Source organism: Simochromis diagramma, unplaced genomic scaffold, assembly GCF_900408965.1.
Source record: "Simochromis diagramma unplaced genomic scaffold, fSimDia1.1 OVJJ01000361.1, whole genome shotgun sequence".
In the NCBI taxonomy this organism is placed as follows: domain Eukaryota; kingdom Metazoa; phylum Chordata; class Actinopteri; order Cichliformes; family Cichlidae; genus Simochromis; species Simochromis diagramma.
The window spans coordinates 17,136,766-17,159,288 of NW_024386860.1; the positions used below are offsets into that span (position 1 = coordinate 17,136,766).

The window sequence follows — 22,523 nt, forward strand, 5'->3', positions numbered from 1 at the left end:
TTTCATTTCGGGATTTTTATTTTAATTTATTATTATTCTTATACTTTATTATACTCATGATAGTTAGATTTAGATAGACGTTTATATATAAAAAATTTTATATATCCAGGTTTCAATCTTTCAGGTCACTTCTTCTATCTGCGGGTGATGATATCTCCCCCCCAACTTGTCATCCTGGCTCCCCCTTGCTGTAGCATGTGTGTTGTACCTCATCAATCTATAGCTCTGTGAAAGTCCCTTCTTCCAAATGTTGGAATAACTAGTGTTGTCTATGAAGGTTCTCAGTCATCCAGGTCATCGTAGTCTAAGGAGCTTAGAAAGAAAAGCATCTGGACTTCTTTAAGTTGCTTGAAGATGTTTCACCTCTCATTCAAGAAGCTCACTTCAGTTCTAAGGTCAAAAGGTGGAGAGTCCCAGATTTAAGCCCTGTGGGAGTGTCCCCCCCAAGAGGGACAAAAGGACCCCCTGATGATCCTCTACCTAATCACATGAGCCGAGGCGTGAAAATGGGTGTGGGTCCCAATCAGCCAGAGTTTCAGGTGAGCTCATTGTGAAACCTGGCCCCACCCCATCATGTGATTTCCTGAGGTCAGATGGCCCAGGATGTGAGTGGGCGTTAAGGCGTCTGGGGAGGGAACTCAAAACTGGATTATAGATGGCAGAGAGTTGGTGTCGTAAACCCCCGCCTCTGTTCAAAGATGGTCGCTCACAGTGGACATAGATGCTTCTTTCACTCCTCTTTCAAACCATCTGTCCTCTCTGTCCAAAATGTGAACATTGGCATCCTCAAAAGAGTGACCTTTGACCTTTAGATGCAGATGGACAGCAGAGTCTTGTCGCATGGAGGTGGCTCTTCTATGATGTGCCACTCGTTTGTGAAGAGTTTTTTTAAGTGTGTTGCTGGGTCTGGAGTACACTGGGATGTCGTGCTTGAAGTAGTGTTCCAACAACATCCTACTATTGTCGTCTCTTGTTCCATGGCTTCATATTTACCCTCTCTCTGCGGTAGGCTTGCTTAGCATGGGGGGTTAGGACCCTTACAGACGCCCCGGGTGTGAATCAAACTTGCACCTCCCGGTGTGTAGTTTTACCACTACACTATCCAGCTATGGTTTTTTTATGATACTGTAAATACTTTCCAGGTAGTTTCCACAAAGCAGTTCTGTTTGAAGGACCCAAAACATTTAATCCCATTCTTGACACATGGGTATTTGCACTTTTGCTATTTGTGTAGGTTATTGTATCTCTTACCGTTTTTCTCACTACACAACTCACCTTTTAACCTTGGATTTTAGAGTTCAGTCCTATCAGGTTTTCTAAGTTGTGTCTTTCTTTTAGGGTCTGCTTTTAGTCACAATACATTTATTTTATTGATCTGTGGTTTTCTCTTATTTACTAACTTGGTAAATGTTGTTCCTTTTAAAATTAGCATTTCATGAATATTACAATTGTTGCATTCTGCAAAATGTAGGTAAGTGCTCAACTTTATGGCTATCATTAACACAACTTAATAATGTACTGATACACTTAAACTCATAGTCAAGTGTACTTAAACCTTTTTAAAAACAGGATTTTTCTTTAGTATTGTCACAGTGTAGAATTAATACTTTAGGAACTTCTTTCCTTAAAAAATATGAACGAAAAGAGTACTGTACTGTAATTATCAAGATTTTTATTAAGCATACTGTACATTCATGTACCAAACAGCATCACATGAAAGTCTTCTCCTGTGCTCAAGAGTACTGACAGGAAGGCCAGAGTCCGCTAAATAATGAGGATTCAGGCTCCGCATGAACAAAGCGACACGAGGGGGAAAAAGAAAGCAAACAAGACTAGAGTGACTAGATTTAGTCTAACTTAAATCTGGTGAAACACCTTTTTCAGTGAAGAACATTCTGTCAGCAAAGGTTGGACTAAAACAGAGCAATAAATAGGCACTAGGGAAGTAGCCACATCAGCGCTAGGCCATTAGTCAGAGAGCTGTTGAAAAAGTGGACAGGCTGTTCGGGGAGTGAAGCTGTGCTGACTAGTAGTCAAATCAAAGTCCCAAAGGAAAGCAGGTGGAGGAGGAATCGGCTTCAGTGTTTGTGATTATGAGTCTGGTGAGAAAGCTCTGTGTGCGTTGGGGAACTGCTGAGAGCTGAAATCCGGGTCTTCCCTCACTCGTTTCTTGATGTCTGTTTTAACCTGAAAAACAATTGACTTCCATCATCAGTCAAGAAGGTGAACGGGCAGTCGTGTGACTGTGAGCAGCTTCCCTAAAGGCTACAGTCATAGTGGAGTTTAAGGTGATGTTTTGTCACTCATCCAAGTGACTTCTTCAGCCAGTCTGACTTGGATGAGTGATGAAAGGTAAGACTTTTAGTTTGAATGCAAACTGTCTCTGTTTACAGTTCGTGTCATAGTGTCACTCCTATTTAACTAGCAGTTACTGAGTGTTTGGAGACGAATTGGCATCTTTCAAGCAAACTACAGGTGACCGCAGACTGTATACCTCTTTGCAACCAGTTTCATCTAATGAGTGCCAGCAACCATTCACCAACTAATTGAAGAATACACATCTTTCCCTAGTGCCGTGCGGTACCCAGCAGATCTCTAGGCCTGTCTGGCAGTAGTGGCTTTAACCACTCTAGTAGTTTTCTATTAAAGGAAGCAGCTCTCCAATTTACCGGTGTGTGCTAACTGCAGGAACTGACCCTGCAGGACAATTGTCTTTATTGCTGGTTACCAGGAAAGGAAAAAAAAGCAGCTACTCTGGTGCCAGGAGGTCTGAAAAATATTTTCAGGGGTCTGATTGCTAAAAGTGGCATGCACAATTTTCCTCTTCACCAAAAGGCCTGTGATCAGTTACGTTTTTAAATTGCATAACAGCAACATAGAGGGTGCTCTCTGAGACAGTGTTTTGTGAGCTTGTAAAACGTTAGAAAGCCAATTAACTGGGTCACAACATGACATTGTAACTGTGTGATCAGATGCAGCCACTGTGTCAAACAAATTCAAGTCATCACTGCTGCATTTTTCCATAGTTTAGCATTGAGATGGACGTTTTGAATCTTAGTGTCATTATGTTACAGGATTATTTAAACTGTGAGTTTCCTTTGTATCATCCTGGTGTGCTTTCACTCATCCTTCCTGTCCTTGCTCTTAAAAGCCCTCCTCATGATTTCCCAGCAGTTTTCCAGTTTGCCAGATCTATGAAAGCTGCGCTAAGTATGAACATGAACAATGTTCGATGTGCCTCTGCTTGATTTTTGCCAGTTTATGTAAGATGTGGTTACCTGTTCTGAATAAGCTTCCTTCACCTCCTGGGTCTCCAGGTCTTCCTGCAGCCGTTCAGCAGAGGTGATGGGCTTCACTCCGGCCGTCCTGGCTGCTTGACTCACTGCATCAGAGAGGGAGAGGAGGGCCGCACTGCCCTGTCCTGTCTGAAATCACACACACAAACATGCAGCATAAAGAAAAGGGAGAGAGGCCAAATTCTTACGTGATGACAAAAAGTTGCACCTGATTTTATTACCTTTCTGCGTTTTGCTGGCATGCCATGCAAATATGCATCAGACAATGGAGGCTGAGCCTTCATCTTCCTCTGAGTCATTATATCACACCTGATGATGGGAACCCATTCCTAAAACAAAGACAGCGGAGAATATAAGGATTAAGCAGAAGTAGCTGAAAGGACAGAGTCATAGTTTAGGTCAGCTGTGTTACTGTGTTGCACTACAGCTAAGCAAAAAACTAGTGCCAGTACAGCAACAGCACACGGTAAATGTAAAGCAGGGACACAAAGAGTTAAACACTTTTTCCAAATGGAGGAAAAAGATGACAGTTAAAGCAGTAAAAAGCGGTGGGAGGGAGCTCTTACAGGAGGAACAGCAGCAGCCCAGCCATCCGACTCTCCAGCAGACTCCTCCCTCCCTCCCTCCGCTCCCGCCGCTGCCATGTCGCCACCTAATGGCACGGCTCCTCCTGAGACTCCCAGGTCCCCAGGCAACACCCTCGTGTCCCGTGATGACACCCTCGTCTCCTGCGACACCGACATGGCCTCCTCTGCTGTGGTGGCTGCAGCTGGTGACAGGTTGTCCCCGATCTTTGGAGGTGGAGAACAAAACCATGAGGAAACTAAAAGGAAAACACAGGACCAGAACTGGCAAACTAAGGTCCTCTGAACTCTCGCACACCATTCTTACCGTTGCACTTTGTGCCTGTTCAGGCTCTTGGCCACCAGCTGCAGAAGACTGATCTCTCTGTGAAAGAATATCATGTAATATTTATTAGCCATTTCAGACGTGCAGTTCAGAGAAATGTGATATGGAGCCGCCATCAGATAAGAGGGACTGCTCTCTCTGCATGTTGCACATGTGCTCTGCACTGCAGGAAACACACAAGGACAGTAAAACCAGATTCTGAGTCTTATTGCAGATGAATTATTGGCAAAGGCTTGAAAAGAGTTTTTGACTGACCTGCTTTGTCAGTATCTGCTTCATGTCACTTGGAAAGATTTTATTAATATCAGAAGAGTTTCTTAAAAATATTTTAAGTTATTTTAACTATTTAGCTGCACAGTTTTGTTTCATGTTGTACTTAGATGGTTATGTTTTTGATGTTTAAGGCCATTAATTATCTTAGTAAGCCTGCACTGTTTCTCATCGCCAGCAGGGGGCGAGCTTCCAGTGAAGTCTATGACCTCTGATGACTTCATGGTTCTATTTTCAACTTTTACTGAATACAACATGATGATCACTTTGTCCAAAGTCCAAATTAAAGTTAAAGACGAGGATAAAGCTGCTGTATTCCAGGATTGGGTGATGAGCTGCTACTGTGCAGGTGTGCGGTTTATGTATCAGATACACTCCTCGCTTGTCACACACACAGCAGCAAATGCTCTGCTTGAGGCTTCTACACAATGACTTCACAATGACCACAGTGTCCGTGTCCATCTTTCATATCGTGTTTGGTAATAGCTCAGTCAGGCTGTCTTCTTACATGAAATCTGTACTGATCTGCACACATATGTCGCAACGTGCAAAGATTTATCTGTAACTGCAGGATTTTGTTTGCTGTGAGTCACAAAAAATGATTTACAGTTACACAACTCTAAACAGACACTACAAAAACAGCCTGATGCTTGAGCGGCTGCATCATGCAGGTGAGGCATTGGGATTTTCTTTCCTTGAATTTCCATCACGTCCAATTTTATTCTGAGATATAGAAATTTAACATGCATGCATGTGTGTGTGTTTGTGTCTGCTGCGTTACCTGTGTGTGAACTATGTAGCTCTGGATCTGCTCCTGTGTGATAGGGATGTGCTCCAGAATCACCTGCAGTCTCATCGTCATCATGCTGGTCATCCAGTTAACCAGACTGGGGCTGATGTCACTTGACATCCTCCGCTGGAACAAAACAAAGTTAGTTTTTTATCTCACAGACACATTTTCTCCTGTATTTTGTGACTTTTTAGGTTACATCCTCTCTTTAAATTGTTAAAGTACACCACTTTTCTTAGTTTATATCTCTGACTATTTCTATTAACATCAAATGACAGAGCAGCTGAATTCTTCATTCTTTACTTCCAAGTTTATAACAGTGCACATGACACTTTCTCTGCATAAATTACTTTAAATAAACAAATTTGAGTAAATAAGTGCAGTACGGTACTTCTGAAGTGTGTTTAAATTCTGACTTTCATATCTACTGTTAAACAGTGGATCTCCATATTAAACTTGAACTGTTTCAAATAATGTGTAAACTGTATGTTTTACCTGTAATAGCTCAGAATTTACACTAGTTGATGCTAATTGATGATGCAGTGATAGAAAAAATATAGATAAGAGTACAATGGAACTGTCTCCTGTCAGAAGCACTCAGTAGCGCCTCTGTGTGGCACTGACTTCTCCTGTAAATGTGTGTAAATAAAATTGAATTTGTACAAAACACCAAATTTGACCTTCTTTGACCAAAATGTACTACTTTCATTTGTGATAAGTATTTTTTCTTGCCGAGTGGAAATTGTGTACATACAATTCGGTGGTTGATAACAGCAGTTAGAGCCCTCTGGTCTCCTCTCAGGCAGTGAAGGTTGAGAGCAAGACACTCGAACAACGCCTGGTTACACATCTGTAACAGCTGGGGCCCAAATGTTTCATCTGGAAAACACAATTTAAATTGAATAATAAAAAAAAAGTGAATGTATTGCAGTTACAAGTATAACATTTCCCACAAATATTCCACAGATAAACTCTTTAAGCTGCTGTTCGACACAAAATGAGGAAACAATGAGCTAAAGTTGAGTTTACCATTGCAGCGCAGAATGTGTGTGGCGATGCGAGTCAGCTGCTGTCTGAAGAAAGTCATGTTGGTCTGGGTGATATCAACGCCCTCCAACACGCTGACTGAAGACTCTCTCTGTTGGGTTTCAAAGGAGAAGATCTCTTCAGAAGTATTTCAATCAAAAGCAGATGGCACTTTAACATAACTGGCTATTACTCTAATGCTGTGCAACGGACTCAAGGTCTGCTGCTGCTTACCCTGTTTGCAAGCAGCTAACGTTTTACCTACAGTGTTATCACATCCCATCTTCCTGTCATTGAGTGTGGCAAAATTCATTTGAACACTCCAGACTACATGCCATGCCAGCCATGACTGACTAGACAGAACATAAACATGCAAATGGTATAAATCGTAATCTTTATCCGCGATAGCAGCTAGGCTAGCTATGATAGCAAGTTGTTTCATCTAGGTGCTTCAGTACTGATGAGTTCAATACTTGTTGCTACTATCAGCAATTCCAAACACTGTCTACCTTCATCTACTGCAAATTAAAGCAGTTTTATATACTTCACATCTGCTTTGCCTATCAGACAAAATAGCCCATTAATATTAGTCAAAGTCGAGCACAGCCTGAGCTCTGATGGATGTTACGCATGCGATGTTTTCCCTCGACAGTTTAAAAAATAAATAAATAAAACAGGTGAAATGATTTTGGTGTCCGGTTCCAAATTTGTTGAAGGTCAAATTCATATTCTTATCGTTTTTTAAGGATTTCAAACTGACAGCATACATGACAATTTTTAAAACTTTTCTTTAATACAAATATCTGCAGGCTGCATGAGATGCAGATATGTGCAAAGTCAATCTATGGAATTAAATTATGTGCTTGATCAAATCCTGTTGTCATGAGAAGAGAGTAAGTGCAGGACTTACAAAGCTTTCAGTGATATATTCCTCCAGTTCATTGACAAGACTGTCAGCAGCAGCCTGTGAAAGAAAAAGAAGACAACACGCAGAAGGAAAGAAAACATCAATTATTGATCACGTTCACAAAAACATAAAACAACCAACAAAAATGAGGGATATGTTATGAAGTAAAATAGCTGCGTCTACTTGTGAAGTACCTCTAAAATTGCCAACAACATTCTAAGAATAATACAGATTGTGGTGAGTGGTACTGACAGCAATGTTCTGATCGGTGGGCTCTCTGCCGTTGAGGTAGTTCTGGTTGAAGAACTGGGCCAGTTGTGGCTGGATGCGGCTCAGAGGCTGGTGCTGACCATGAAGCAACATCACCAGGTCGGACATGGTGAAAGTCTGACACACCAACATCAGCAGCTCCCCAAAGAACCCTGGACCCACGATACAAAAAAAAATGTACACAATCAAGAGGGAGACAACATACATATAAATGAGACTGTATCTGATATTATAAGTAAATACAGGTTATTACTTACCCGTTGGTTCCTCGGGACTGATGAAAATGTTGGTTGACTGCGACAGCCTCTGCATGAACTGGGCGATGCTCTCCGTGTCGTTCTGACCTTGGCCCAGAGAACCCATCATGGTACTGAGGACACCGCGAACGATGCCCGTGAACAGCTCCGGGTCGAGGGCTTCAGCTGCTGCTGCTGCGCCAGGATTAGGTGTTGGGTTGGGCCTTGCCCCGGGTGCTGGAGTGGTACCAGGGGGAGGAGGGGGTGGTGAAAAGATGGGCTGGGAGGCCTAGAAATAAAGTGGAAACAATATCTTGGGGTTTAGTGACAGTTTAAATGCAGCTGATTCTTGTGAAAATGGAAAGAACTGCACATGACTCACTTGCTACCAGCCCTTCCCTTGGAAGATATTGTGATGAATAAGAACTCATTTAAAATTATGTGTGTTCCCCAAAACCTTTTTCCTCCTTATGTTTGACGGGAATCTCTTGACAGCCAATAGAGATCGAGGTGATAGAGTTGTGCTCTCTGAGTGCTCTTTTGCTTGAATATATTCAGTTTCCAATAATCTAAATTTGGACATATTTCAACAAGGCAATCCCTCCATCTTTGTATTCATTTCTTGCACAACAGAGTGCAGATCAAATCCAAAGGTAATTTGCATGTGGAGTGCATTGTGTGCACACATGTCAAAGACAGGAACACTTACCTGCTGCATGAATTCAGCCATTCCCTGGATGAAGGCTGGGACTCCAGACGTGGTGACAGTTATCGAAGGGTTCCCCGCCGCACCGCTTCCAGTGCCGCCAGCTACCCCCAGGAGAGAACCTAGAAGCTGGCCAAGGTCTGAAGGCATCTGCTGAGGTTGGGGCTCACTGTTGTTGGTCTCGTTTTGGTTCGGGGTGGCAGCAGTAGTGTTTGTAGCAGGAGGTGGTGTTGGTCCCGAGGTGGAGAAGGAAAAGGAAGAGGAAGATGAAGAGGTGTGAGAAGAGGAGGAAAAGGAAGAAGAAGTGGGTGTGGATGTAGAGGAAGAAGAGGATGTGACCGTTTGACCAGCTGCAAAAAACAAACAAACAAAAAAAAATCAAAACAAACAACTAAAATACTGTTGAAGAATATGTTAACAGAAACATATGCCTGCATATTTTTACTAATGAACTTTACTAAAGTAGCTTTGCATGATTTACGGTTCAAAATAATGCTTATTTATCTTATCTAAGAGAAAGAACCCTTCAATCCATCCTGTGTGGAAAAAGCTGTTTTAACTCCTCCCCTTGAATGTCATCTTCTCTTTAAGCCAACTTTGGTTTGATTGGCTGCCCCTCATAAAAGATTTAAATAAAGGTCATTATAGTTAATTATTTTTTCCGAACAGTTTAAAAAAATATCTGAAGTAATATTGTGCACTTTTAACAGTAAAACAATAGAGAATCTGTCTTTAATTGTAGTCTGCCAATTTCAACAATGCAGTAATGATGTTGTCTGTTTATTAAGAACACAGCATCTACATGACTGAGACTCTGAAGCCTTTTAAAAAGTGTTGCATGCACTGAAATATCTGCTCAAAATGTCTTTGATCCTGACCCTGACAAAAACACCCCAGATAGCATCGTACAGATCCAGGAGTACAAAGGAAAAGAAACGTTTAATACGTCTCCTTTACTGAGTAGATCATCTCACCCATTTGTCCAGGGAGCAACAGCTGTCCAACCAGTCCACTAATCATCTGGTTGAGAGCAGCGGGGTTGAAAGCCTGTGAGGAACATATTATTATTCATTGATAATGCTTAAATATCTCATGGAAATCATCACACTGCATTATCCCCACCTGTCCCGGCTGCTGGCCTGGCATGGCAGTCCTCACATTTATGGTGGTTCCCCGGGTACCAAAGGCAGGAGGGGGCATGTTGGGTGCAAACGGGGGTCGGGTGAAGACAACCCGTGCCTGGGGTTGGGGGCCAGTACTGGGTGGTGGCGGGGGAGCGGTAGGAGTGGTGCTGGGTGTATTAGGGCATGTGGTCGTGGCAGAGGAGCTGGCTGTGGAGCTGGGAGGGGTAGGCTGCGGTGGGGTTGGTTGGCCGGTGGCAGCTGCGGTGGCGGCGCTGGTTGCTACGGCAGCAGCATATTGGCTGATTTGTTGCATGAGATTCCTCATAAAATCAGGAGGGAGGGCACCTAAGGGTGAAACAAACACCAGGGAATTAGTATCACATGATTTAATTTAGTGCGTTTAGAGGATTTTCAGCAGTTAGCAAACGAAGGCTTTCGTTCTCAAGACAATATTCAGTATCCCACTTGAACTGCGGCATGACGGAAAAAAATTAAGCGGACAGAAAGCTTTTCTACATCATGTGGGCAACCCCAGCTCTTGGTACTTTTTCACTTTAGGCTTTAAAAGTACTTTGGCCCAAACAGCTCTGTAGCGAACATAAACCTAAACAGTTTGAAGTCTCTGCTGTCTCAGCCAGCTAGTTAACTTAACACTCAAGGTAGGAGACCAGCGAGTCTATATCTTTCCAGCGCCAGTTTTCTGGCACAAAAATTTACGGATTAATTTCATGATCACAGATTTTGTTTATTTTCCTAAACCAATGAGAAGTGACGTTCAGCCATGTAAAAAACTAAAACACGGGGCACATAAGATTTAAATATATCCCTATGACAGGATAAGTTTAGTTTGATGAAATATAATAAAATTTTATTAACACTAATAAGTGTTTTTTGTGGAATGGTTGAAGAAATTACATGAATGCAACATGCCAGTAAACTATATATGTCCAGCCCTTGGTGTGACTTGAGTGAAACCGAGTTTGACACCTCTGTTTTACATGAAGACACTGGAATGCCATACACAGTATTTTTTAAACATGCTATACCTGGCTGTCCAGTCATTTGCTGTCCAGCTGTTGCCGTGTTTGCACCTGGGCCTGCACACAAACAAGAACACTCTCAGTTAAAGCTGGTCAGACTCTTCATGAATGTAACATTTACATTATCAGATCCATTGTGTAACAGACACTGGAAAGACCATCTTGCTTGTAAATCCCGAGTTAAAAGTCCCATTCTGCAGGTCTCTGCTTGAGCCAGCAGTGCAGATGTGGAACTTTAACTCCAGTGCAGTGACAGACACACACAGCTTGAATGGAGCATTCAATCAGTGGCAGGTAGGGGACAACACACCGTCCGTGTTCATCTGCATCATGACCACCGGGACTGCCTGGTGGCTGATCCTGATGACCCGGTGGCCAGCCTGTCCCTGTCCAGCCTGCTGATTGGACGGGGAAGTCTGTGTGGGGGAGGTCTGTCCCTGACCTGCCTGTTCCGCCTGGCTGGTCGGCTGAGTGGGCGTGGCTTGTCCCTCAGTGCTGTTAGCCGCAACAGTCACTGTGGCACCCAGGTTCATCTGTTGGTGAAGACGTAAGCAGTCAGTCTGGTTTCCTAAGAGATTTTCACTTTAGTGACTAAAGCTGCTTCCATTCACTTACTTGCACTGGGATGTGGTGGTGCATAGCTCCAGGAAGGGAGACCGGGTTGGTGTAATGAGAAAATGGCCGGACTACATGCAGGTGACGGGGGACGGGACTCATTAGGTTCAATCGCAGGTCGCTGAGAGCTACTAGTGTGTTACCAAGGAGACGCAGACACTCCCACGTCAGGGCGAGTGTTCGCTGGTCCTCCTCTCTCTCCTGTAGCAGGAAAGAAACCAATCTTGTTGAAATCTTACCTCATCTCAAATATAAGGACACTGTATAGAGATCACATTTACTTTATTTTTAATTACCTGCTTCTACTTATTTTATTGTTTGGGTTTTGAAATCTTTACATTCTACCTACCAGAGCATTACTTTACTAACCAATTAGAGCTTATTGAATACTTTACATGTTATTCTGTCATGTCTCGTCTTCTTAGCGTACTTTATCCAACATTTCTAATCATTTTCTTTTTTTAATTTGTTGTTTGTCTAATTGCAATTTATTAGCATAACTCTGACGCACTTGTCAGAGGAAGAGAGGGACGATTTTGGAGCTTTAAAGGACACCATATTTGAGTATGAAGTCAGCAGAGTGAGTTATGGGTTTTTGACTGTTTAAAGTAACTTGCAGGTTTCACTTACTTTAGTCAATGTTACTACTGATCATCTATCATATATATGAAGTCTTAGTATCAGCAGTGTTTCCCATACATACACTGTACTTAAATGGGATACCCGGATATATTGACAAACACCCAAAAACATTTTACAATTTACATTTTTCATCATAGGGATGCACTGATTTGATATTTGGATCAGCTATCAGTCTGATCCTGACTCAAAAAGCTAGATCAAATATTGGTGATGCAGTATTTTCAATTCTGTTTTCACTTTGTTGTTTTTTTTTTACAGTTTTTCATTTAACTGTAAACCGGTTAACATCAGTGATAGCTGCAATGATCCATTTCCCCAGTGTCTAACATTAAGGATACCCGCTTGGTCAACCAATGCATCCCTGGTTATTCGTCTAAACAAGGATTTATAAGTATCAAAGCATCTGTTATACAATATGGAGTGCCAGGACTGCCATAATGCATTAATTAAATACACCATTAAATAATTAATTAAATGTGGCAATAATTAATTAAAATTGGAATTAATTAATTAAATAAATAGTTATGACACATGTAATTAATTAATTATTGACACATTTAATTAATTATTTATGTATTTCACATTTTAATTAATTATTGACACATTTAATTAATTAATTATTGACACATTTAATTAATTATTTATGTATTTCACATTTTAATTAATTATTGACACATTTAATTAATTATTGACACATTTAATTAATTATTTAATGATATATTTATTTATTTCATTTTGGCAGTCATGGCGCCTGGCTCTCATCATGAAATAATTTTATCTGTCAGCCTCACCCATCAAACTCAGGGGGCGGGGTTAACGCTGCCCATGCAGCTTCTCTAACATTTGATTGGTTGCCGTGCAAAGTAAGTCAAAACAGGTCGATCCTAGATAATCGATTGCTTGTGTAGACTTGGGGCAGCCAGGTATCCCAGAATGCAGATCAAATCACAGGCAGCAATGGTGGTGGTGTAGTTTTAAAATACCCCGTTTTTCTGTCACCAGCTACACTTTTAACAGTGTTTTAGCCGCGAATGTCGCGAAGTATGTCTGGTCAGGTTGTCAACATAGAACATGTTTGCAAAAGTGCTCAGATGTTTTCAGAGATTTCACTAGCTGTGCTAACAATTAGCATGCAGAGTGCACCCAGGGGGTTACGTTAACCGGTTTGTTTACATATTCCACTCTCCGTGTTCCACATGTTGCATTCGCAGATTCTCATTTTCACCGAACGATCGTCTCTTTCCGCCTGGTCTTGTGTCTCTGTGCTTCTGTAACATAAAGAACGAGCTGACATTTTTCTCACGAAACCAGCGATCAGCTCAACAGATCCTCAGTTTACCTGCATGCATCCTCCTCCTCATCTGTCAGCTGTTTAACACCTGCTGCTAATTCAAGAAACACGCCTACGTTACCTGGTGATAGTCACAGTTTAACCGGGCAGCCGGTGCTCGATATAAAGCAATGTCAGCGCATTTTTCTGCACAAGATAAGTAAATATAGTGTTTTCCCCCGAGCGCAGAGCTGCTGGAGCTTGTTTCCTTACAGAGCACTTTATAGGCGAAGCAGCTTCATCAGCGGCTGATGTCCAATCACCGGCACACAGCTTTGAAACCTCAGCTGAGTTTTAGCTCTCAGTGGTTAAACGCTGGACTTCATTCACTCAGGTTCTGTCTGTCGGGTCACGTTTACTTCGCTGTTTTATTTACAACTGAGCAAATCGGTTTGGCTGAGGTTAAAGTTACGTTTCATAACTGCATAGTTTCACAGACGTTTAATGGTTCACTGGCACATGTGTTAGACTGAACTATCATCTAAATATCATCTGTTTTTTAATAGTTATTCAACTGTATTCTAAGCACCAGCTGTCTGTTAGAATGTGATTTTTTTTCTCTCTGTTGGCAGAGGTATAAAAATGCGCAGGAAAATCTGACGTGCATGGCAAACTTCACCGACGATATTTAGGGAGGAATAAACACACATCAAACATAAATGAACCATTTGCCTGTCTCCATAATTGAGAGCATTTTCTCTTCTTATGTCAACACTCTCTCTCTCTTTTTTTTTTTCTTTTTTTTTTTTGCTTTTTCGGTCATGTTATCTTTACCTGTCAAAGGCTTGTTACAAACTATGAAACACATGGTGCAGACTTCTGGATGTTAGAAGAAAACTAATACTGCTCATGAATGAGACTAAAGGCAGGAAGGTGTCCTTTAAAACTAAACATGTTAATAGGACCTCCCTATTTATATCATAGTTTATGATATAGCACGTGTATTTCAGTAATAGCCTGCTGATTTCAGGTGAACAGTCGCACAGCTCACGTAGGCGTTATCTGTGAAACTCCTTAACTATAATTTATCCAAGTTAACTTCAGTTAACCATTCAGACAGTTCTTTTGCAATGAAAAACATAAACACCCATGCTGGTGTAGGTTTCCTCAGTGCCAGCTGTTAACATTATAGCTGCTTATGCAGTAACCATGGTAACCACGGACTCTGAGCGGCTGGATCGACGGAGGTCAGACAACAATTTTACATGTATGATCTTAAAACAGGACACAGCCACTATACGTGCTGGCCTCATATCAAATGTGAAGGCAGACTGAGTCTATGTTTGACGTTTTTTATATCTAATCTTCCTTTTCAAACATTTAAACAGCAGCGAGTCTGCAGCTGAGGGAATACAAACTCAAATTGTCGGAACAGGTTTGCTCGTTTCTTGGATTCATTTGGTGATTTATTAAATGTATAACTGTTATTCTAATCTGCTGCTGAGTCTCTTACACTTTTCTTTATGCTGTATATTTTCACGTCTCTGGAATAGTTGGCAGTTAGATAGTCAGCTGGGAAACTTTGTGTTAACTCATGGAGCTGAGGATATCGTGGATATGCTGACCTCGCTCCGTGGTGTACAGGGCCGTTTACCCTCATGATTAATATTCACTATAAAAATATTAGCCGAACATCATGAAGTCTGTATGTGTTTCATAGTGTCGAACAACCTTTGTACAGTTAAAGCCAGCAGTTACTACATGACAGAAACACCAACGTTATCTCTTTTATGCGTTTATACACAGGTCACGCTGATTACTGAACAAAAACCCAAAGATCAGATGTTAAACAGATTTATTTGCTCTCTCCTCCTTAAACATGTTTTTAATGTTAGTTATAATTCAGAATTGGCGACTGAAACACGTAGGACACATAAGAACATCAGGAAATAAAACACCGATAAATATAACCTCAGTAAAAGAAGTCAGCGGGGGTTACTACAGCTGTGTACCGGGGCCTGCGCTTTGTCGGTGGGATTGCTTGCGAGGCGAGCGGGTCTATCCCACGCTTTGCCGTGAGACAGGGCAGACATCTCCGAAATCATCGAAGCACTTTTGCAAAGAGGCTGTATCTTGACAAACCGACCAGACACATGAAGATTAAACCACTACCTTCTTGGCTAAAAAATATTAAAACAGTATTTGGTGACACACAAACAGGGTTTTTCAAAGTTCAGTTCTGTTAGCTTCCACATGCCGGTTGTTGTGTGCTAGAAACAATGGCCACCAGGCCAAAGCAATGGTTTTGACTCGATCAGCGTTAACCCCGCCCCCCTGAGTTTGATGGGTGAGGCTGACAGATAAAATTATTTCATGATGAGAGCCAGGCGCCATGACTGCCAAAACGAAATAAATAAATATATCATTAAATAATTAATTAAATGTGTCAATAATTATTTAAATGTGTCAATAAGTAATTAAAATGTGAAATACATAAATAATTAATTAAATGTGTCAATAATTAATTAATTAAATGTGTCAATAATTAATTAAATGTGTCAATAATTAATTAAATGTGTCAATAATTAATTAAAATGTGAAATACATAAATAATTAATTAAATGTGTCAATAATGAATTAATTACATGTGTCATAACTATTTATTTAATTAATTAATTCCAATTTTAATTAATTATTGCCACATTTAATTAATTATTTAATGGTGTATTTAATTAATGCATTATGGCAGTCCTGGCACTCCATAATACAAAGCACTGATTAACAATGTATAGTAAAGATTTCCAGTAAATTGTTTTTTGTTTGAATCCTACTGTATTGTTGTTATATTCTGCAGTGGTGGCTGTCTCGAGGATGGTGTGAGCTCTCTGGATGAATGGTTGCAGTCTCTCCTCAACCCTCCGCAGCTCAGACAGCATCTCTGCCAGTTCAGCCGGGCTGGGATGACTGAAAGAGGAAAGAAAGGCAGACTAATTAGAATTACACATCATGACAGAGACATACAGAGAAATAAATGCACAGTTTGACCTTTGTAGAAATCTGAGTTAGCAAGCTAGATTTTGTCTCACTTGGGTCCAGGTTGCGGTGTTGGTCCCTCAGATTGAGCTGAAGAGGAGGGTGGAGGTGGGGGAGTTGTTGGAGGTGGGGAGGTGTCCATGGGCTGAGCAGAGGGAGAAGGAGTAGAGGTGGTGGAGGAAGATGATGGAGGAGGGGGAGCGGCGGCAGCAGCAGCATCGGTTGTCTCTGTTTGAGAGGACGAGTCAGTTGGTCGACCCTGAAAACCGACACAAGAAAGCAACAGAACTGTTACTGAGAAAGGCAGAGTTTCTCTACTGAGGTATTTGGGGGGGATAAGTGCTCACCTCCATTCGTTGGATGACATCATTGATGTCCCTCAGCAGGTTCTCAGCTAAGACCAGCCTCAGCCTTGGCTCACTCTGCACTGGCTGGTCCATATCGATGTGCACATTCACAGACCCATTGCTCTGTAACAAAGAAGGAAAGGTGACAATAAACAAAACAATTCAGTGTCGTGTGTAGCTGTGTACTATTATGGCATCATTAGGATGAAGTTAAAACAATGTTACAGTTACAATGCTTTAGACTAAAAGCTTTATTTAACCATACGTGGTTTTACTTTATACGCTTTAAGCACTACATCTACAAACCCAATTCCAGCAAGTTGAGACACTGTGTGAAATGTAAACAAAAACAGAATGCAATACATTTCTTAAGCCCATACTTTATCCATAACAGAACATAGAAAACGCATCAAATATTCAAAACTGAGACACAATTTCATGGAAAATATTCACTAATTTATCAGCAGCAATGTGTTGTTAAAATAATAATAAAAAAAAGTTGAGTGGGGACAAAAAAGGCTGGAAAAGTAAATGGTACTAAAAAGAGACAGCTGGAGGAACATTTTGCAACTAATTCGTTTAACTGATTAGAGAACAGCATCACAGGGCTGCATCAGTGCCTGTGGCATCATGATGCTGAAAAGTATATACAGGTGTTAGAGACATTTGCCTCCAGCCAGATGACATTTTGTTCAGGGAAAGCCTGTTTCAGCAAGATGATTCTAAACTCCATGCTGCATGTATTACAACAACAAGGTTTAATAGCAGGAAGTTCCAGGTGCTGAACTGGTCTGTCTGCAGTTCAGGCCTTTCAGCAAATAAAACCATTAGAAAACCATTAAAAAAATATGACATGAGCCAGCATGGTTGCAGCAGCTAGTCTCCTCATTCCCAGATGTTTATGGACTCTTGTTAAAAGAAGAGGGAATCCTCCACAGCAGTAACATAGTCCTAGATTTCTCTGAGACATGTTGTTGCTAAATTTAAAACGAGTAAACATTTTCTCAGTTTAACATTCTGATATGTAATGAAATTGCAAATTATTTAATTCTGCTTTTATTTACATTTTTACATAGTTACCAAAATTTTTTGGATTAGGACTGTACTTTTATATTTCTGACTAATTGTCAATCAACTATTAATTGAACATCCATGTTTTGGGGGTGCAGGAGGAAGGCGGTGTACCACACAGGGAGAACATGCAAACTCTCACCCCAGTGCTGGTTGTGACTCTGGCATTCCTGGCATTCTCTCCCATGCTGGACACCATTTGCTGGACTGACATCTATATGAAGAGATTCAGGGATAGAATGACCAAAATGAAAACATTATTAAGAGAAACCAACAGAGGGAATATTGCATATAGACGTTAAATTCAAAGCAGAGGATCTCTCTGCTACATGTCATAATAATCAGTAGTAATCAGTAATGGAATAATAACATCAGTTCTCTGAGTTGCTTTTCATCACCCTTTGGTTATATCTGAACCTTTGCATGTGACGTTGGACCATAAGTATAACTTGAGAAGATAAAGCAGACCAACCTGTATTTGCTGGGGATCCATGATGTTGACAGGGAGGTTGAATGTGCCAAGCATTACGTAGCTGTTAGCGTTGCGATCGTGTGGAGGCACTTGCGATGTTCCCTGGGAGGAAGAAGATGGCCCACTCTCAGCTGAAGAGCCTCCTGACCCTGAGCCGGGCTGTGAGGGTGGAGGGGGCGCTCGCTCCACCAGGTGGATCACTTTTCCACCCACATCTGGTAGAGAGAGTCATATACAGTTACACATCTCCAATCATACTTCAAGAAAAAAAAAAAAAAAATCGCATTTCTAACACGGAGACTCTACTTGAATGCACTACCCAGGTATTCTGCTAGCCGCTCGACTGTCTACTAGATAGATATGATGCTTGTCTGAGTCGGGGGGTAGCAGTCTAACCAGGAGCCCAGTCCTCTCCCTCTCCATGTCTTCTGGGGGGGAACATGTGGCATCAGGGCATTTTCAAGCCAAAAAAAAAAAGAAAATCTCTCCAGTGCATTCTGGGTTTGTTTTGGAGGCCTCTTCCTGCTATGACAGGCCAAAAACATTTGACCTAAGAGGCGCTCAGGACGCAGCCTGGTCAGATGCCTGAACTGGCTCCTTTCAATGCAGAGGGGTAGCAGTGCTACTCTGATCCCCTCCTGAGTGATGAAGCTCTTCAACACATTTCTAAGAAATCCTTTAGAGCAAGCCCATTTCAGCCATTTGTTTCAGTTACTACTCACAGCTTGTGGCCATAAGTGGGGATAGGACTGTAGCTTAACAGCTAAACTGACAGCTTCACTTTGAGCTCTCTTCAGCATAAAAGACCAGTACTGCCCTACTGACCAACATATAATTTATCATATACGACTGGATTCTGTGGAGAACATTGTAACTGATTATCAAAATGACACTCATTTTCTGCTAAATACATCTTGCAGTTAATTACACATAGCTGTTACATTCTTTTTCAGCAATGGCCCACATCATCAACACAAATCTTTTTAAAAAGCAGCAGCAACTCTTAAAACACCATAGTAAATTCCAATTTATCTGCAACCAAGTGTAACCAAAATGTTAAGAATTCATTCTCTGTGTAATACCAAATACCCAAAAAACAAATTTCCTATTTTCCAGGAGGAAGTACAAAGACCAACAAGTGACAATCTAGTTCTGCATTTCATTCTTTATTTGCTTACTGTAGTCTGTCAGAGTCCTTTCGTCCTGCAGCACTCTGCCCTGGTAGATCAGCCTCTGTTTATCCACTGGTATACCCACTGATGGGGCAATGTGCTCCTTGAACTCTTTCACCGTCAGCTACAACAAAGATTGAACAGACATGAGTAACGCCACAGGAAAGATGAACTAAGACTGAGAATTTCCTCCTGAGTTTCCAATGCGTGTACTTACCTGAGCGCCAACAGTGTAGGTTCTGCTCTGGGAGTCTAATGTTTTCACCGTCACCTCTATGTCAGCAGTTTGTTCTTCCATTGTGTTCCTGTAACAGAAAGATGTATTTTCCAGTATTTATAGCTGAGCTGAAACTGGATTCTTAAGGTAAATATGATGTCTGTTATGTGAGAGTTTAAACACTTTGATGATTTGAAATCCTCTCATATTTCTTTCTTAACATAAACATCTACTTTTAAACATCTCTGTGAGATGTCAAATGGAACATTTGGGACTAATTAGGACAATTTACAGTATAAAACAAAGACTCTCACTTAAATTATCACAAACATATCTTTTGTCATTTGATTCTTGCTGACTCAAAGGGTCTGTAAAAACCTGATGTGCCAGCCAGTAATTACCAACTGATACTGCTCCTACAGCTATGGCCAATTATAATGTTTATTCTCAATTAATGTGTTAATGTTTACTCACAGGGTCTATAAAATGTAAAAAGAATATATCAAAATAGCTACAAAATATTGTGGTTGTTGTAACTCATAGGTAAAAAATATATATATTCAGAAATGTAGAACATATAAGGAAGAAAAACACTGTATCGACCTATAGCAAAACTAAAAAAACAAAACCACCATAAAATGTTAACTACAATACTTTTCTTTTCAAAAAATATGTGCATCCTCTTGTAATAATAATTAACAATATTTAACTATTTTATTTATTTACAGCAATTTTTCCTCTACTAATGTTTTCTCAGTTATTTTCCTCTTTATTGGTGGACCACTCATGATGTTGTGGCACTAATGTGGCAAAATACTGTTTCCTCACTTATCATTTTAAATGTTAAAGTTCATGATAGTAAATTTATTAAAAGACTGAACAAGCTGACAAAAATGGCCATAGCCATCTCTCTCTAACACAATTAGATTTGCAAACTTGCATCTGAACAAACTACAAGAACAGTGTCCTTTGGACAGACAAGACAATTGTGGAGATACTTGGCCATAATACACATGGCAGTGGATTAAACCAAACACAGCATATCAGCACAAACGTCTTATACCAACTGTCAAGCATGTGGTGGAGGGGTGATGTTTTGGGCTTGTTTTGCAGTCTAGGATGTGGGCACCTGCAGTCAGTGAGTGGATCACAAATTTCTCTGTATGTCAAAGTATTCTAGAGACAAATACGAGGGCATCTTTTCAATAACTAACTCTTGTCTACAACAGAACAGCTGAAAAAGAAAAGAATCAAGGTGTTTTAATGAGCAAACCAAAACAAAATCTAAAGTTCATACTGCAATCTGATGTAATTGACAGGAGAGCTTTGTATAAATGAATGCCCGCCTATCTCAATGAACTGAAGCACAAACCATATGTAAAGAAGAGTGAGACTGATAATATCATACAGATAAAGATTACTTCAAGCTGATGCTGGTAAAGGTGTTTCAATAAGCTACTGAATCATGTGTGTACTTAGTTTTTCAAAGTAGGGCAGTGCGATATGACCAAAATCTCATATCCCGATATAAGAATTCTATCGTTGATAATGATATAAATCACAAAAATGTAACATTTTCTGTAAATTCTGTGAATCTCAGAAAGACTAACGTTTGAGTCTAAGGTTTATTTTTTTTTAGCTTTTTTTACCTCTCATTCGTAAATAATCTGCATCTTTCACGTGATTCGGTTTATTTTGAAAAGTCTCAACAGGATCTTGAGCTTTATTGTGAAAGGTTTATGTGGAACATAAACAAGCGGACACGCATAAAAACAGGCGCTTGTCCGTCTATAGTGTGGTTATATTAAATATAAGAGAAAGAGAGAACTGTAAGAAATTAATATAGCCATACAGTGACCATCAAAACGATGAAAAAATATTGCCGTAAACAGTTTATTTTGCGACACCACGAAACAAACGTTAGTGTAAAATGAAACGATAGACGTTTTTATATCGTCATCCGATATATATCGTTATATCAAACAGCCCTATTTCAAAGGACACATTTACACATAACACACATGCTTTGTGATCAAGGTCATGGTAACAGTAGACAATGTAACGCGTAGGAGAAGATGATGTGAGAGACTGATAATGTCTTACAGAAAACCATTACTTCAATGTAATGATGCTAAGGGTGATTTTACAGGCTACTGGATTATTGGGACTCCATAGTTTTTCAGACACTACTTCTGCATTTTGAGTTAATTGTTGTTAAACTTTAACACAGTGTCATATGTCATGTAAGTATGTTATAATTTTCATGCGTATTAACAAACTAGTTATTATCACCGGATTTGCAAAGCCTTGAAAATAAGCAGAAGATGCATTATGCTTATACCATGGTTGTAAGGATAAGGTGTGTCTTGTTTTCCCCTCTCATTTCGTTTGAAATGTTTACCTAAAGAATATTTTTTCGCCACCATCTTACTTGTCTTGACAACTACACAGAATATGGATTTATAAAGAAAGTAGTGCCACCCGCAGGTGCAGAAAACTTCAGTTGCATGTTCCTTAAAACCAACAACAAAAACATGCAACGATTTTTCGTACAAACCACCGATGTAAAACCGAAGGAAACAGCTGAGTCCGATCAGCTAAACACTTGCGCCTGTTGTTTTGGACTTTGCGTGCTCGGTAACATCGTAATGTTGAGTAGTTAGCCGAGGAACCGAGGCTGCTTCATGCTGGGCCAGACACCGACCTGCATTGTCTTTATTTAAGCCTTTTATTAATTTAACTGTTAGAACTGTGGTATTTGACTCTACTTCTATTTAACAGAAATTACATGTAACAGTAGCTTACTTAGCCGCCAAAGGTTTGCTAGCATGAATTAGCTTTGCTTAACTTGGAAACCTGGCAGACGTCACGAACGAAGCTAACTTTGAGCTAACTAGCTAACGCTACTAAAACGGAACGTTAAAATTAGCATAGCAATCCGAGACAGTGTGAAATTTAGTTTTAATTAAGTCCGTGTCGTTAAACAGTTACCTTAAAAGTTACTATCCTCTCGACGTATCCAGTGTATGCAGCTGTTTTCTTATCATCAGCTAGCATGCAAACGACTTCCCTGTAGCTTCTCTGGTACTTGCCAGAAACTGCCAGGCTAC

The 22,523-nt window shown here is 40.6% G+C and overlaps 1 protein-coding gene across 1 annotated transcript; it reads right to left on the reverse strand.

Annotated features, from left to right (window-relative positions):
• Window positions 1-1,652: 1,652 nt before the first annotated feature.
• Window positions 1,653-22,513, reverse strand: bag6 (BCL2 associated athanogene 6). Its single transcript, XM_040030866.1, has 25 exons — window positions 22,405-22,513; window positions 19,414-19,501; window positions 19,203-19,320; window positions 18,025-18,239; window positions 17,695-17,766; window positions 16,482-16,604; window positions 16,188-16,393; window positions 15,933-16,065; window positions 11,190-11,390; window positions 10,885-11,107; window positions 10,581-10,631; window positions 9,533-9,879; window positions 9,385-9,457; window positions 8,414-8,760; window positions 7,726-7,993; window positions 7,451-7,620; window positions 7,202-7,255; window positions 6,295-6,403; window positions 6,020-6,144; window positions 5,257-5,391; window positions 4,188-4,244; window positions 3,863-4,087; window positions 3,518-3,625; window positions 3,279-3,425; window positions 1,653-2,187 (listed from the first exon to the last, which is right to left on the reverse strand). Exons 2-25 carry the CDS (start codon window positions 19,492-19,494, stop codon window positions 2,092-2,094), a joined length of 3,684 nt encoding a protein of 1,227 aa, XP_039886800.1. The 5' UTR covers window positions 19,495-19,501; window positions 22,405-22,513; the 3' UTR covers window positions 1,653-2,091.
• Window positions 22,514-22,523: the final 10 nt, after the last annotated feature.

What these genes read in the sequence shown, in the direction of transcription:
- bag6 (XM_040030866.1), bottom strand. Translation starts at nt 19,494, where the DNA reads ATGGAAGAACAAACTGCTGACATAGAGGTGACGGTGAAAACATTAGAC. An exon ending in GAGTCACAACCAGCACTGGG is followed by an intron (nt 16,605 to 17,694) that starts GTGAGAGTTTGC and finishes TCTTTGTTACAG; the next exon opens with AGCAATGGGTCTGTGAATGT. An exon ending in CAGGCCAGCAGCCGGGACAG is followed by an intron (nt 9,458 to 9,532) that starts GTGGGGATAATG and finishes TGTTCCTCACAG; the next exon opens with GCTTTCAACCCCGCTGCTCT.